This window comes from Pelobates fuscus, chromosome 5 (genome assembly GCF_036172605.1).
Source record: "Pelobates fuscus isolate aPelFus1 chromosome 5, aPelFus1.pri, whole genome shotgun sequence".
Lineage (NCBI taxonomy): Eukaryota > Metazoa > Chordata > Amphibia > Anura > Pelobatidae > Pelobates > Pelobates fuscus.
In genome coordinates, this window is record NC_086321.1 from 7,723,151 (window position 1) to 7,740,943 (window position 17,793).

General features: G+C 46.6%; 1 protein-coding gene across 1 annotated transcript; it reads right to left on the minus strand.

Moving 5' to 3' along the window:
* Positions 1-16,451: 16,451 nt before the first annotated feature.
* On the minus strand, positions 16,452-17,555 carry LOC134610542 (splicing factor 3A subunit 2-like). Its single transcript, XM_063453505.1, has one exon. The coding sequence runs from the start codon at positions 17,553-17,555 to the stop codon at positions 16,452-16,454; it is 1,104 nt and encodes a 367-aa protein (XP_063309575.1).
* Positions 17,556-17,793: the final 238 nt, after the last annotated feature.

The following is a 17,793-nucleotide window of genomic DNA, read 5'->3' on the forward strand; positions in this document are numbered from 1 at the left end:
ATGAAAGAATTTGTTTCATGTGACTTTGAAAAAGCCATACAAACAGAGCAAAACATGGCTTTCTTTATTTTACAGTACGAGAGCCATTTACGTATTGTTCCATCTTTGCGCTTTACAGATTTTTTTAACACTGGATCGGGAATTTCCTGCTGTGGATGGTGTTTACAAAAGACAGCAAGTTGATTTCTATTTGGACGAGCAAAATAATTGAATGATGGATCTAACACTTCAGTTTGGGACTCTGAAATATCTGCAATCACTTCTTCCGTTGGGTATTCAGGGTGCCCCAGTTCTCCATGTTCTTCAGTGGATAATTCTGCTGTTTCCTCAACACATTCATCTTCTACTATTTGTTCAGTGTTTGCTTCCTCTCTACTAGTTCCTGCTATGGAATCACTGGTACTCTGTGCATGAGGACCGAACATATCCGTAATCTTAGCACATTTCTGAGCATCGAGTTCCAAACACTTTTTAAATTTCTCTCTAATTTTTTCTGCACCTCCCTTTCGTTTTTTTGAAGACATTGTTTTTTTAATCTAAGTAAAACAAATAAAAAAAAAAAAACGTCATTGATTCTCCAAACATTGTTTTACGGCTGATTTGTTTGATTTTTCCTATCTTATGATTTGTTTAAAGGGATACTATAGTGCTAGGAATACAAAGTGGTTAAAAAACCCTTTATTCACTGTAACGGATCACCTGGCACCCCGACCTGGTACCTCCGTTAATGGATGCTCCTAGTGCTTCCTGAGGACTCCAAGCACTCTGGCAGACACCACAATCACCGAATCCGAGAAACCTTTTAAATTCTCCCAAGCATATGAATGCTGTAGACCATTGAATAGGAACCATACGAATAGGCTTGTACTCCTAGCAGTCAACTGGAACAGCATACAATAAATCCTTCCCCCAATAATGAGACGACACATCACTTTGAGGTTAAAACAGGAACTCTGGACTGGCTCATCCAGCCTGGCTTTTATTACACTTGTACACTTACAGGCCACACCCAGGGGGAGGCATAAAATCACCAATCACACATCTGGTGCAACCCACACATTCCCTCCCCTCAGATAAACAGTTAAACCAATTATTACATACAATAAAAATACAGTTTTCACATACACACTGTAACTTTAAAACCATGCATCCAATTTCAATAAAAGTTGCATATTCAGACTCAGCATACATCAAACATAAACACTTCCAAAAATCAGCCAAATCCCTCCAGTGGATCAAAAGTTAGCTGGAAGTCCTTTATGACCGACCGCAAGCACAATTTCCTGCCCAAAACAGTTCCATAGATTTGGGCTGTGCGGTCGGTCAATTTCATGCGAAAAAATGACTAAGTCCCATTTCGAACGGGACTTAGTCTCTGGAGCTGCAAGTTCCGTATGGGAGAAGGTAAGGGTCAGCGGTGTTCGGCAGAATGTGTAGCCGATTTCAGTTCCACAGAATCTTTAACATACACCGCTGACCGCATTCGAATGACCAAAATGGCCGCCGCCACGTGTTCGGCTGCCGAATGGCGGCCACCCAGCGCTCGGCAATTAACTTGCAGTAACCTCACAGTCTGGGAGGTAAATTGCCTGCACACTTTAGCTTCTGGGTGGTCCGCCTGTGTGGTACTTGGTTCAGTAAGCCCTATTTACTGAACCAAGTGGGGGAAAGCCAGGAACAAGTTATTTTACAGGTCTGGGGACATAGTCTTAAAGGGACATTGTTCACCAAAGTTACAAGATGTCCCCAGCCGGTTCTTAAAGGGCCATACACACCAAATAAAAGTCCATACGTTTTCAGGGGCCATAGTCTTAAAGGGTATTGTTACCCAAAGTCTCAATATGTCCCCAGACAGTTCTTAAAGGGCCAGCAGCAGTACAATAAAATACCATTCACTGTGCTTAAAGGGCCAGTAGCCGCCATATAAAGTACAATATGCCCCAAATAACCCAGGGGCCATAGTCAGTAGGTAGGAGGCTAGCAAACAGGCTTCTCCAGGGCCCAGTGGCGAGGTTGGTTTCGCCACATTTCTCCCCTTTTCCAAACAGACTAACAGGGTACCTGACCTCTTGCCGGTCAGTGCCCTTGTTAGTCCAGCAGCCCACCCACAAAACAGAAACAGCAGTACAGCCCACCCACAATAAATGGTTACTACACCTGAGTAAGGGAATAACTTGTCCAGGTCCAGGTGCCTCACCACGGCTGTGTGGGGGACTGGTAGGCCGTTTTGGTGGGTTGCTGAGTGGGCAGAGACCAGCGGTACTCTGCCCTGATGCCAGCACTACCACGGGAGTAGTCTGGTTGGAGCCTGGTTGCTGGAGACCGACTGTCTCCCCTTTAGCTGCGCAGCTCTGCTGTTGGTGGGGGAGACCGACTGTCTCCCCTTTGGCTAAGCAGCCTTGTTGCTGGGGGACAGGACTGACTGTCCTTACACCCTGTGCTGTAGGTGCAGAGACCACAGTCCCATCTGCACAGTTGTGGAGCTTACAGTCTCCCCCTGGTACATTAAGCTGCCGCTGGGGAGAGGTGGTAGCCAGCTCCTCTCCCATTAGAACACTCTGCCGCTGGGGAGAGGAGGTAACAATCTCCTCTCCCAGGCATACTTTCAGTCTTTGTGGAGGGAGACCGACTGTCTCTCCTCCCAATGCAGTGTCCTGCTGCTGGGGAACGGAGACTGGGCTCTCTATTCCCAAAAAATCACGCTGCTGCTGGGGGGTAGGACCAACTACCTCTGCCCCCTGTAACTCAGCCTGCCGCTGGGGAATGGAGACTGGGCTCCCAATTCCCTGCAATTCACACTGCCGCTGGGGAATGGAGACTGGGCTCCCAATTCCCAACAAATCACACTGCCGCTGGGGAGGGAGGACGGCCCCCTCAGCTCCCTGTAGCTTGGGCGCAGAGACCACGGTCCCATCTGCGCTGGTGTGGGGCTTACTGTCTCCCCTTGGTGTGCTAAGCTGCCGCTGGGGAGAGGGGGTAACAAACTCCTCTCCCTTACACACTTTCAGCCGCTGGGGAGCAGGGCTGACCCTCTGTACTCCCTGTAGGCAGGGCGCAGAGACCACGGTCCCATCTGCCCTGGTGAGGGGCTTACTGTCTCCCCTTGGTGAGCTGTGCTGCCGCTGGGGAGAGGGAATAACAAACTCCTCTCCCTTACACACCTTCAACCGTTGGGGAGAGGGGATAACAGGCTCCTCTCCCTGCACCGTAGACTGCCGCTGGGGAGCAAGAACGGCACCTTCAGCTCCCTGTAACGCACACTGCCGCTGGGGATCTGGGCCGACTGCCCAGCATCCCTGTAGGGCCGGTAGAGAGACCGCAGTCCCATCTCCACCTGCCATCTGTGGGTCTTCCCAGGACCAATCCGTGAGGCCCCTCAACATTTGTGAGTAAGGGCCACCTGCTTCCCCACCTGGCAACTCTGGCTGCTGCTGGGGATCTGGGCCGGCTGCCCAGCATCCCGGTGGAGTGACCTTGGTCCCATCTCTACCTGCCTGTTGTGGTTCCTCACAGGACCAGTCTATGAGGACCCCCACTTCGGGTTCCTCCCGCCGCCTCAGGGAAAGACGGCTAACCTCCTCGGATGCAGCCTCTACCCGGCTGCTGTAACGCTCCTGCTGCTGAGCATACTTCCTCTCTTTTGCCAACCGGAATTCTCGGTCCAGCCTTGTGTTTCGCTCGGCCATGACCTGGTTCCAGATCACCCGGCGTGTCTCCATGGGTATATCATCCCCATACTCGGCCACTCGCTGCCTCACCTCGGCCAGCCAATCATCTCCAGAGCCAGAACCTTCCATACTTGTCTGCTCCCAGGGGCGCTGCACGACTGCTAGCGTTGCCCTCAATTTGTAAATCCAAACGAACTGTGTCTCCGAGCTGCTTTACCTCACACTAGGACGCCATCCCACCGCTGCCACCAATGTAACGGATCACCTGGCACCCCGACCTGGTACCTCCGTTAATGGATGCTCCTAGTGCTTCCTGAGGACTCCAAGCACTCTGGCAGACACCACAATCACCGAATCCGAGAAACCTTTTAAATTCTCCCAAGCATATGAATGCTGTAGACCATTGAATAGGAACCATACGAATAGGCTTGTACTCCTAGCAGTCAACTGGAACAGCATACAATAAATCCTTCCCCCAATAATGAGACGACACATCACTTTGAGGTTAAAACAGGAACTCTGGACTGGCTCATCCAGCCTGGCTTTTATTACACTTGTACACTTACAGGCCACACCCAGGGGGAGGCATAAAATCACCAATCACACATCTGGTGCAACCCACACATTCCCTCCCCTCAGATAAACAGTTAAACCAATTATTACATACAATAAAAATACAGTTTTCACATACACACTGTAACTTTAAAACCATACATCCAATTTCAATAAAAGTTGCATATTCAGACTCAGCATACATCAAACATAAACACTTCCAAAAATCAGCCAAATCCCTCCAGTGGATCAAAAGTTAGCTGGAAGTCCTTTATGACCGACCGCAAGCACAATTTCCTGCCCAAAACAGTTCCATAGATTTGGGCTGTGCGGTCGGTCAATTTCATGCGAAAAAATGACGAACGGGACTTAGTCTCTGGAGCTGCAAGTTCCGTATGGGAGAAGGTAAGGGTCAGCGGTGTTCGGCAGAATGTGTAGCCGATTTCAGTTCCACAGAATCTTTAACATACACCGCTGACCGCATTCGAATGACCAAAATGGCCGCCACCACGTGTTCGGCTGCCGAATGGCGGCCACCCAGCGCTCGGCAATTAACCTGCAGTAACCTCACAGTCTGGGAGGTAAATTGCCTGCACACTTTAGCTTCTGGGTGGTCCGCCTGTGTGGTACTTGGTTCAGTAAGCCCTATTTACTGAACCAAGTGGGGGAAAGCCAGGAACAAGTTATTTTACAGGTCTGGGGACATAGTCTTAAAGGGACATTGTTCACCAAAGTTACAAGATGTCCCCAGCCGGTTCTTAAAGGGCCATACACACCAAATAAAAGTCCATACGTTTTCAGGGGCCATAGTCTTAAAGGGTATTGTTACCCAAAGTCTCAATATGTCCCCAGACAGTTCTTAAAGGGCCAGCAGCAGTACAATAAAATACCATTCACTGTGCTTAAAGGGCCAGTAGCCGCCATATAAAGTACAATATGCCCCAAATAACCCAGGGGCCATAGTCAGTAGGTAGGAGGCTAGCAAACAGGCTTCTCCAGGGCCCAGTGGCGAGGTTGGTTTCGCCACATTCACTATCCCGATTCCAGCACCTATCTCCCTCGGTGCTCCACCTCCTACGAGGCGGAAGATCTAATGAGCATGTGAGCACATTAGGCCGTCTCAATGGGATAGCATTAATTCAATGCTTTCCTATGGGCATTTCTCTGAAGCTGGATCTCGTAATGCAGAGCATGAGGACATCCAGTGTCAGTTAGGCGACCAAAGGTTGCCTAGCCACAAAGAAGCGCCTCTAGTGGCTGTCTGCCGACTTACTGCTGCAATGTAAACGTTGCAGGAACTCTGAACCCTGACAACTTCAATAGACTGGATGCCAATTTACTCATTATAGTAAATTTGTTTAGATGGGGCCTGTAGCTCCTGCTGGAAAGTCCACTTGGTAGTTATGAAACTATAAACTTTTATTATCCAGATACATCATTTGCAATAGTTTACTCTTATATTCTGTCTAGTTATCTATTTTAGATACTGCACCACTAAACACCAGGAAACCTAAACAAGTGTTTTAAAGCAAAGTGAGAATGTCTCACAAACTTTAAAACAACCTTTAAAAAATTACACAAAACTTTTGGTCTAGATTTTGAAAATTCACTTTAAAATTTCCAACAATTCCCACCTTACTCGGATTCTGTTCTCACAATATGATAGCCACTAAAAGGCATGTGTGACACCGTAATGTAAACATTGCTGTATGTACAAAAAGACAAGGTTGGTTTTTTTTTCCCATAATTTTTTTACACGTTTACACAGCGATCAGCATTACATCGGATACACAATGACATGCGCATGGTTTTACCTTGCAGAACTAAGACAACAGGGTCAATGCATCCAGGTCATCTCAATGAGGTCTGGGTGCCATGCCCCTGTATTTTTCAACCTGCATCTGAAAACATTGCATTTTTGCAGGAATGGCAATATTTTCAGTACAGGGTTAACACCCTCCTAGTGGCTGTCTTTCTCGCAGCTATAAACAATTTAAACTTCGTTATAGCTCAAATGACTCTCTTAGAGGGTATTCGATTGCCGCAGTGCTGTATTTTTCCACCAAAGCGTACTACCCTCCCAACACATCTCTATGGAAGCATTGGATTGGCTGAGATCATTAAGAATGATGACCTATTTCAGCAAACAAATACGGGGATTCAGTTGTCATGTCCTACAAAATTAAGTCCTGCACTCAAACTCCCACTACGTTTGGGCAGAACCAATAACTATATACATCAGCCCCAATACATACAATAAAAAACAAAAAAGAATATACCAAATAACCTCCAGTTATTTAAATGTGCATAGGATATTTAGGATAGGGCGCAAGTAACTTTTTTCTTTGGTGTTTATTGTATCTTGGCTATATTGTGTTGAGCCCACCCACCACTACATCAGGTTAGCCCAATATCAGTGGGTCCTACACTAGAGATAAACATGCTAGCTGCAAATGCATGCTTTTTGTGTGTTCACCTCCAAAGCGGCACCTATAGTGGAGGGGCAGGTGCTCAACCCAAAATAAATCTGGCCTGGATTCTAAATATGCAGAAAAAAGGGGAATTGTTAGCATACCCAGAATATGAGCAATGCATGCATGCTGCTAATAAATGTATGGTCCATGTGTGCCCCCAATTCCCTTTTGTTTCTATTGCTCTCTCTCTCTCTCACTCTCGCTCTCGCTCTCGCTCTCGCTCTCGCTCTCTCTCGCTCTCTCTCTCGCTCTCTCTCTCGCTCTCTCTCGCTTTTTTAAACTGCCCTGTTAAGCCACACAGTGAAGATGGCAAAAAGAGGGCAACATGTAACATCACAAACTTTGCAAGTCTTTTTGCTCACTTCCTAGTTGGGCACAGTGCTGTGTAAGACAGGTCAGGTCTTGGGGACGGGGTCCACGTGACAGCCTCCCTCTGTATATTTTCTTTGCATATAATAAGATCGAAAAAGCGCAATCAAAAATCTGAAAAATTAAAATACAGATGTATAATAATAGAGTGAAAGCTGCTAAACACATGAAAGGCGATTCCTAAAAACAAGCATTATAAAGTGTCAGCACTTCAAAAAGTCTTACCCTTAATTTTTATAAAAAATGTGAGAATGCGACAGTATATTCATTTACTGTATAGTCTTTATCCACCTCCGCAGTGGTGAATATGCATTAGCCAAATGTAATAACTATATTTCTCGTATTGTTATCAGAAATAAAATGGTGTTGAGAATCCACAGCTCGGTATTGCAGTAATGTCTTCAAGCGGGATAAAATCAAACACAGTTTATTTGAATTATGGTAAGAAGAAGAATCTTTGTGAAAAATAAAAGAAGTGGTATAAAATATAATGATAACCAGTACGTGCAGTTGAGCAGTGTGTGGGTGAAAAAGTGTTACCCTTCTGTTGGAGCAGCTGAAACAGTGTAAACATCTTGAGAACGCTCGCCAAGTACAGGAGAAACGCATTGATGAGTTGAGGATCAAGCTTCCATTCATCTTTATTTCTCTGGTACCAGCAGTAAATTTTAGCTGTTTGAAGCAACAGCGTCCCTCCTTTTCCACCATGACTATTGCGGCTTCAAGAAAGGTTTTTACACTGTTTCAGCTGCTCCAATGGAAGGGTAACACCTTTTCACCCACTTACTGCTTAACTGCATCATGTACTGGACTTACTAGTGGGTATTATATTTTATACCACTTCTTTTATTTTTCAAAAAGATTCTTCTTAAAACCATTTCTCAAATAAACTATATTTCCTTTGCAGCTGAGTTGCTGGTGGAAAATTTAACAGACCAGTGTGGCTGGTGGATTAAGGCAGACCACTGGCAAGCAGTTGATTGGTCCACTGCTCACGTCTGGGCCTCCTTCTCTCGGCTTGGCTATAGTCCTTTGGGCCTGAGCTGTGGCCCTCTTGGGTCTGAACTGTGGACCCCTTGGGCCTGGGCTGTGGACCCTTTGGCTGTGGCTTCCTTAGGTCTTTATTGTGGCCCCTTGGGCCTTGATGTGGACCCCTTGGACCTCTCACGTGTGCCCCCCCTTAGGCCTCTCATGTGTGCCCCCCTTGGGCATCTCTCCCCTTTCCTTTGCTTGGGCCCCAGTGGGTCTTTGCTGCCCCAGCCCCCCACCTCCCCACCTTTTAATTGCAGAGTGTCCGGCTGAGGTGTTGGCTCTCCCTCCCTCTTCTCTCCGTCCTCCTGAGGCTGCCTGCTTCCCTCTCTGCGGCGTCAAACAGAGAGCCACGAGATAACGCGGCCTATTGCGCGATATCGCCACTCAGCCCACCCAGTAGGCGGAGCATGATGCGGTAAGCAATGCCGGCCCCCCAGGACTACGAGTAGCGAGATGGCCGTCTTTCAAAAGTGAAAGACGGCCAAAACTCTTTTTTTTTTGTTGCACATAACTAAAGTGTTGGCCCGGATGGCGCGGCCCACCGGGCAAATGCCCGGTGTGCCCGATGGCCAGTCCGGGCCTGCCTTCAACCATATATCTCCAATACATCCCCCTTCAACCATATATCTCCAATACATCCCCCTTCAACCATATACCATTGTCCCGTCCTCCCCCTCTAACTATCATCCCATATCCATGCTAACTTTTTCCTCAAAGCTTCTGGAAAAACTTGTCTTTACCCTTATGTCTCACTTCCTCAATTCCAACTCTCTCCTTGACCCTCTCCAATCTGGCTTCTGCCCTCTCCACTCTACTGAGACTGCGCTTATCAAATTATTACTAACAACCTGATCGCAGCTAAACCCAAAGGCCACTACTCCATACTAATTCTTCTTGACCTCTCTGCTGCCTTTGGCACCGGTGATGTTCCCTTTCTTCAAACTCTCTAACCACTCGGCCTCTGTGACTCTGTCCTCTTGTGGTTTTCCTCTTATCTCTCCCAACGCTCATTCAGTTTATCCTTTTCTAATGATACCTCATCCCTTCGTTCTGTCTCGGTTGGAGTCCCCTGAGGCTCGGTCCTTGGTCCCCTTCTATTTTCTCTTCATACTGCCTCTCTTGGCAAACTTATTACCTCTTTTGGATTCCACTACCACCTGTATGCTGATGACACCCAGATATTCCTCTCCTCCCCGGACCTCTCCTCTGCCGTCCTGCAACATGTCACTGCTTACCTTTCTTCCATCTCTGACTGGATGTCCTCCCGCTTTCTGAAACTCAATCTTTCTAAAACTGAGCTCCTTGTCTTTTCTACTCCTAATACTGATCCTCTTCTTTCGCTCTCCCTTTAAGTTAGTGGTATCCACATAAGTCCATCCTTGCAAGCGCGCTGTCTTACTTGACTCTGGCCTCACCTTTGAGCCACACATCCAGTATGTTGAGAAATCCTGCAGATTCCATCTTAAAAACATAGCCCACATCCACCCCTTCTTACGCAAGATGCTACCAAGGAGCTTGTCCATGCTCTACTAATTTCCTGCATGGATTATTGTAACCCTCTCCTTATTGGTCTTACCAAAAGCCGCATTGCTCCTCTACAGTCTGTAATGAATGCTGCCGCCAGACTAATTTTCCTCTCTAGTCGGTCCTCCTACACCTCACCCCATTGGCTTCCTGTCTCCTATAGGCGTCAATTCAAAGTGCTAACCCATACCTATAAAGCACTAAACAATTCTAGCCCCTATTATATCTCTTAACAGATCCATAGGTATGCCCCTTCTCGGTCTCTCCGCTGCCTGTGACCTTCTCCTGTCCCTTCCTTGCACCCGTACGGCCACCCCACACTTGCAGGACTTCTCGCGGGTGTCTCCCTTCCTATGGAATAGCCTGCCTACCGCTATCAGACTCTCATCTAGTCTTCAATAATTTAAGAAGTGCCTTAAAACCCATCTCTTTAGGAAAGCTTATGGCCTCCCAGAGTACCCTCTACCTCACATACCTGTCTCTTGCTCTCTCCTAAAGGGCAGCACTCTACTCTCTCCTCCAGCTCTGCTTCACTCCCACCTTATTGATTGCCATTTCCTGTCCTAATGTATTAATTACCCCACCTCCTATAGAATGTAAGCTCGTTTGAGCAGGGTCCTCTTCAACCTATCGTTCCTGTAAGTTTTCTTGTAATTGTCCTATTTATAGTTACATCCCCCCTCTCATAATATTGTAAAGCGCTACGGAATCTGTTGGCGCTATATAAATGGCGATAATAATAATATATCCACAATACTACCCCCTTCAACCCTATATACCCAATACATCCCTCTTCAACCATATATCTCCAATACATCCCTCTTCACCCATATATCCCCAATACATCCCTCTTCAGCCATATATCCCCAATACATCCCTCTTCACCCATATATCCCCAATACATTCCTCTTCAACCATATATCCCCAATACATCCCTCTTCACCCATATATCCCCAATACATCCCTCTTCAACCACATATCCCCAATACATCCCTCCTCAACCATATATCTCCAATACATCCCTCTTCAACCACATATCCCCAATACATCCCTCTTCACCCATATATCCCCAATACATACCCCTTCAACCACATATCCCCAATACATCCCTCTTCAACCACATATCCCCAATACATCCCTCTTCAACCATATATCTCCAATACATCCCTCTTCAACCATATATCCCCAATACATCCCTCTTCACCCATATATCCCCAATACATCCCTCTTCAACCACATATCCCCAATACATCCCTCTTCAACCATATATCTCCAATACATCCCTCTTCAACCATATATCTCCAATACATCCCTCTTCAACCATATATCCCCAATACATCCCTCTTCAACCATATATCCCCAATACATCCCTCTTCAACCATATATTTAAATCTGAATAAAGTAATACAGTCATTTCATCCATTTTTTTTGCACCTTGTTTTTTTTATATTAGATTTACATGCACCAAGCCTTGAAGCAAGAAGGCACACCAAGTATATCTTTGAAGGCATTTCTTGGGATGTTAAAGTGTGAGTGAACACTTGGCACTTACCTATATATCCAATTTTATTATCTACAGTATTGCACTATGCCATATATTTCTTATTTCCCTAGCCTGGAATAGCCCTATACCAGTGTTCCCCAACCCCCGTGCCGCGGACCGGTACCGGTCCGTGGATCAAACGGTACCGGGCCGCCCAGGGGTGTGCGAGCCTGCCGGCTAATGCAGGGCTGGCATTGCCCAAGTGCCAGCCCTGCAATGTGCCTGCGGACCGGAGGGGAGATCAGAGATCTCCCTCCCCGGTCTGCAGGCACATTGCTGACAGCCGGCAGGGGAGGGAGTGAGAGAGGACCCGGGAGCTCTTACCTGCAGCTCCTCCGGGTCCTCCTCTCGCGAGATTTGGAGCGTTGCCGCGGTAACCACGGCAACGCTCCAAATCTCGCGAGAGTGAACTCTAGCCCTGTAACTGGGCTAGAGTTCATCTCACCACCACTGGGACCACCAGGGAATCCCCACCGGACCACCAGGGACTAAGAAATGTCCCCCCTCCTCCCAGTAAAGGTAAGAAGGGAGGGGGGACATCAATATATTATTTTTAATTAAATAAATTAAAAAAAGCCTCCCTACCCTCCTTACTCCCCATACACACACTGCCCCCATACACACACTGCCCCATACACACACTACACACACAGCCCTACACACACTGCCCCACAAACACTGCCCCATACACACACTACACACACTGCCCCATACACACACTACACACACAGCCCTACACACACTGCCCCACAAACACTGCCCCATACACACACTACACACACTGCCCCACAAACACTGCCCCATACACACACTACACACACTGCCCCCATACACACACTACACACACTGCCCCCAAACACTGCCCCATACACACACTACACACACAGCCCCCATACACACACTACACACACTGCCCCCAAACACTGCCCCATACACACACTACACACACTGCCCCACAAACACTGCCCCATACACACACTACACACACAGCCCCACAAACACTGCCCCATACACACACTACACACACTGCCCCCATACACACACTACACACACTGCCCCCAAACACTGCCCCATACACACACTACACACACAGCCCCCATACACACACTACACACACTGCCCCCAAACACTGCCCCATACACACACTACACACACTGCCCCACAAACACTGCCCCATACACACACTACACACACAGCCCCACAAACACTGCCCCATACACACACTACACACACTGCCCCACAAACACTGCCCCATACACACACAGCCCCACAAACACTGCCCCATACACACACTACACACACTGCCCCCATACACACACTACACACACTGCCCTCATACACACACTACACACCCAGCCCCACAAACACTGCCCCATACACACACTACACACACTGCCCCACAAACACTGCCCCATACACACACTACACACACTGCCCCGCAAACACTGCCCCCATACACACACTACACACACTGCCCCACAAACACTGCCCCATACACACACTACACACACTGCCCCACAAACACTCCCCCATACACACACTACACACACTGCCCCCAAACACTGCCCCCATACACACACTACACACACTGCACCCATACACACACTGCCCCCAAACACTGCCCCATACACACACTGCAAACACTGCCCCCATACACACACTACACACACTGCCCCACAAACACTGCCCCATACACACACTACACACACTGCCCCCAAACACTGCCCCATACACACACTACACACACTGCCCCGCAAACACTGCCCCCCATACACACATCGCCCCAAACACACACACACTGCAACTCTCACACACACTGCCACCCTCACATACACACTGCACCGCTCACACACACATACACACAATTTTGAGTCTATGTCTTTATGTGACTGTGTTTGTGATTTTCTGACTATGTATGTGTCTGCGTGTTTTTTTAATATATGTGACTGTTTTTTTTTTTTGTCTTATTAAATCAAAACAAGCGGGCCACGGAAAAATTATCAAATGTTTACCGGTCCGCGGCGATAAAAAGGTTGGGGAGCACTGCCCTATACCATACATATGTGGAATTGAAGATAGGAGGAAGTCTTCGGGCATATCCTATATTGCTAAGGGAAGTTATTCTTTATTTTTTTATTTCACCATAATCACCTTTAAATTGAAATTTTTGTATCACTGTATGTGGACATTAGAATCACTGTTGTAAATTTACGAGTGTGTGAGAGATTTCATATATAATTCTAAATTCTCCTTCATGTCTATTCTAAATGTAAATGTTTTCTGTGTAGATTGTAACTGTTGTATGGATTCTTTGACTGAGGACACATCCTGGTGTAGGTCAATGATGTCTTCCTCTATCTATTGCTCTTTCACCCCCTGTATGTCTGCCTGGAACACTTTCTGTGTATCTGTTAGTAAGTTTGGAATATCCTGCTTTGTGGCAGGTGTTGTTGCTGCTGTGAACACTGGTGGAGCAGATAGACTTCTTGTTAGGTCTGGTAGAGTTGGCATAGGAACTTCTCCATGAGGATCCTGAACAGAATAGGCCTTCCACTCTTCCATATCTGCTATTTTAACAGATGAATGGCATCGTAAAAGTGTGCCAATATTTTGCTTATTGACCTGGTTGTTTTTATGTGGCTTTTTTTAGTCCGATCTCTGCTGCCAGTATGACAGTACTAACCGGGATTGCAAGCGGTGGGAGCTTTATTCCAGTGCTGCATTTTGTGTGCTGGAGTGGAATGGAATGGAAACAGAGCTAATTGTGTTACTGTAAATTCTTAGTCGAGTAGTTGCAGATTAGGTCTCCGTGACTCTGCAAAAGGGTAGATTTTGTTGAGATTTATGGGAGCTGCTCAGTACGGCGTCTTGTCGGAATCGTTGTCAGGCTCCACCCCTGAGATAGGTGATTTTAAGTAGCCTTGTAAAATGTAAAACTGTATTTTCGTCAACGCGCTGTTCCTTAATCTGTATTTTGTGTATATTTTGATCTCTACAGCAGCACCATTGCTAAGAAAGGCATTTTCCGGGTGTGCCGCCAATTCCCTTGATTTCAATATCTTGTACTGTTTGACTCCTATTAACTTGCAGATTATCTATATGTATGACTTTATGTGTGTGCAGGTTGTCTCATGGAAAGGTATGGGAGAAACGGTGCATAAAAGTTGGAAGATAATGCATACTCCATATTATGGTGCTATACACAGTCGGTTATAGTGTGTTGTGATTCTCGTCACATTGCATTGGAGGAGCCTGGTTGCCCGCCTGCTGCCTTTGGATTATGGACCGGCAGTTAAACAGTTAATTTTACTGTGCAGAAAGAGTTATTCATTCCTTTCTGCACAGCCGTTCGGTAGATTATATCTACCGAACAAACAGCCCTTTCTTTGTCTCCCCAGAGCCGTGGGAAGCCGGCCGGCACCGTTAATTGTCCACCCAGAAGCTGGCGTGTGCCCTCCATTTACCTCCCTGAAGCTGCGGTTAACCGCAGCTTAATTGATTGTTACTGGGTGGCCGCGGTTACACTTAGCGGCCGCTAGGTGGCGGTGTTATGGAGCTCCCTGGACAGCCAGCGGTGCTCAGCCCAGAATCAGTGCACTAAAAGCGGACACTTTTACGTGCAGGCACCGCTGAGCCTCCAGCCCCCTGGTTCTTATTCGTGCATATTTAACCGAATACATGTTAATTCGGTAGTTTGTATATGTGAATGTTAACCCAGATAGCACAGCCATGGAGCCAATTCGTGTAAGACTTTGGCTCCATGGCAATTGAACTGTGTGAATAGGATCTGAGCGCTATTCGGTAGTTTTGTGCGCTCAGATCCCAGCTATCTGGGGATATGTGACATGTCTGTGTTTTATGTATAAAATGTGTCTTTATGTATTTTAAAGTAATATTGTACCTTGTGTTCACCACGTGCATAATGGAGTCTTGCCTCTGTCCTGGGAGATAATTGAATTACTTCTCAATTATCTCCAGGGCAGAGGGGAGGAAGCCAGGTTGCATTGTGGGGATGTTTTACTTCTGTATGTCCTAAAATGATACATGTCTGTCTTTTGTCACAGTCTTCCATCTGGTCCCCTAGGGGAGTGTCCACCAGGTGGGAGAACTGCATAAATACAGGGGCAGGTAGCCCTCAATAAACAGACCCTCAACACGGAGCCTTGTCTCGTTCTTGGGGGGGATTCACTGTATGCTGTTGGAGACTGATTGCCAGGAGTGTAAGCTGATGTATGCTTTTCCTGTTCGTCTGCTAGCAGCTATTCGTGAGGTTCCAGTTTGGAGTGCTATTTTGTATCCAGTTCGGGAGTTTGGTGTTCTGCAGTAGCTGTGCCTGTCTCTCAGAAAGGGGCATATTGCCTAAACGGATTTTAACCCCTTGTCTGCTGAAACGGTCCGTCACACTGTGTTTCACCTTTTTATATATGAGCATGGCCAATCCTATCTTAGTATAAAGCAGCAATCAATGTGCAGAGAGGTGCGACCCCAGGAGAGATCTTACATCAATCACTCTCAGCCACGGAGTAAGTAAACCATGGGGGTCTTCATTTATATGAATGCACCTTTTTTCTAGGCACCAAGAGGTGACCTGGCAACGTTTCGACCCCCAAGCATATACAGAAGCAGACATCTAGTCTGAATAAATAACAACATATTAGACTGAACTCCCATGCAGACAGCTAATCGATCCCCAAGTATATCTCTGTCCCGTCCTGCTGAGTCCTCGCAACGGTTATTTACTGCCTCGCTTGGCCAGATGCTGAATTGATTGTTATGTTGACTTCTGCCGAGGTGGCAGTTATTTACAGTTATTTGTGTTGACGGTAATGCATTCTGGGATAATTATGACTTTTCACCTCAACTAACACTACTTAAATCTCGGTGGAGTTTATAATATCTAACTTTTATCACCTTTCCAAGGGTATAGTTACTTCGACAATAGCGTCAGATCTTCTGGGCTGGATTCAGGTCACTGAAAAGGTGACCTGAATTGACGATTACCCGTAGATTCATGGTTTTCCAGCCTCAGATTGCACTGGACGAAATTAATATAGATATATATTGGACACGTGTCCGCGGGTGTAGGATGTGGGCAAGGGGAGCTTAACAAAAATATGATCTAAGAAACTGGTTAAATGTTATTCACGTAGCTTTTACATTTCTGACATTTCAACATAGTGATGCAAAACGGATTCATTAAAAAGTAGAAATGTATATCATTTAAAAAAATACATTTGTACCAATTTTGGATAAAGAACTGTTCCAAATTTCATATTTATCAATGTCTTCTCAATGTCCAAGGGTGGGTGGGGAGATTCTACGTGTCACATACTGAAAGACCAGATTCTTAGATTGAAATTTTAGATTCACAAGGTAAAAAGGCAGATTATCTTGGTGAATAGGCAGATTATCTGAGTGAATAGGCAGATTCTCTGGGTGAATAGGCAGATTCTCTGAGTGAATAGGCAGATTCTCTGAGTGAATGAGCAGATTCTCTGAGTGAATGAGCAGATTCTCTGAGTGAATAGGCAGATTATCAGGGTGAATGAGCAGATTTTCTGAGTGAATGGGGAGATTCTCTGAGTGAATGGGGAGATTCTCTGAGTGAATGGGGAGATTCTCTGAGTGAATGGGCAGATTCTCTGAGTGAATGGGGAGATTCTCTGAGTGAATGGGGAGATTCTCTGAGTGAATGGGGAGATTATCTGGGTGAATGGGGAGATTCTCTGGGTGAATGGGGAGATTCTCTGAGTGAATAGGCAGATTCTCTGAGTGAATGGGGAGATTCTCTGAGTGAATGGGGAGATTCACTGGGTGAATGGGGAGATTCTCTGGGTGAACGGGCAGATTCTCTGGGTGAATGGGGAGATTCTCTGGGTGAATGGGGAGATTCTCTGGGTGAATGGGGAGATTCTCTGAGTGAATAGGCAGATTCTCTGAGTGAATGGGGAGATTCACTGGGTGAATGGGGAGATTCTCTGGGTGAATGGAGAGATTCTCTGGGTGAATGGGGAGATTCTCTGAGTGAATAGGCAGATTCTCTGAGAGAATGGGGAGATTCTCTGAGTGAATGGGGAGATTCACTGGGTGAATGGGGAGATTCTCTGGGTGAACGGGCAGATTCTCTGGGTGAATGGGGAGATTCTCTGGGTGAATGGGGAGATTCTCTGGGTGAATGGGGTGATTCTCTGAGTGAATAGGCAGATTCTCTGAGAGAATGGGGAGATTCTCTGAGTGAATAGGCAGATTATCAGGGTGAATGAGCAGATTATCAGGGTGAATGAGCAGATTCTCTGAGTGAATGGGCAGCTTTTCTGAGTTAATGAGCAGATTCTCTGAGTGATTGGGGAGATTTTCTGAGAGAATGGGGAGCTTATCAGAGTGAATGAGCATATTCTCTGAGTGATTGGGGAAATTCTCTGAGTGAATGAGCAGATTCTCTGAGTGAATGAGCAGATTCTCTGAGTGATTGGGGAGATTCTCTGAGTGAATGAGCAGATTCTCTGAGTGGGTGGGCAGATTCTTTGAGTTGGTGGGCAAATTCTTGTGGTGAATGGGCAGATTCTCAGGGTGAAATATTTGTCTATTTATTTTATCATTCAGCCACAAGAAGTTAGGGTACAAATTGCAA

Excerpts from the sequence above, each read along its gene's own strand:
- LOC134610542 (XM_063453505.1), bottom strand. The coding sequence starts at position 17,555 with ATGCTCATTCACTCTGATAAGCTCCCCATTCTCTCAGAAAATCTCCCC.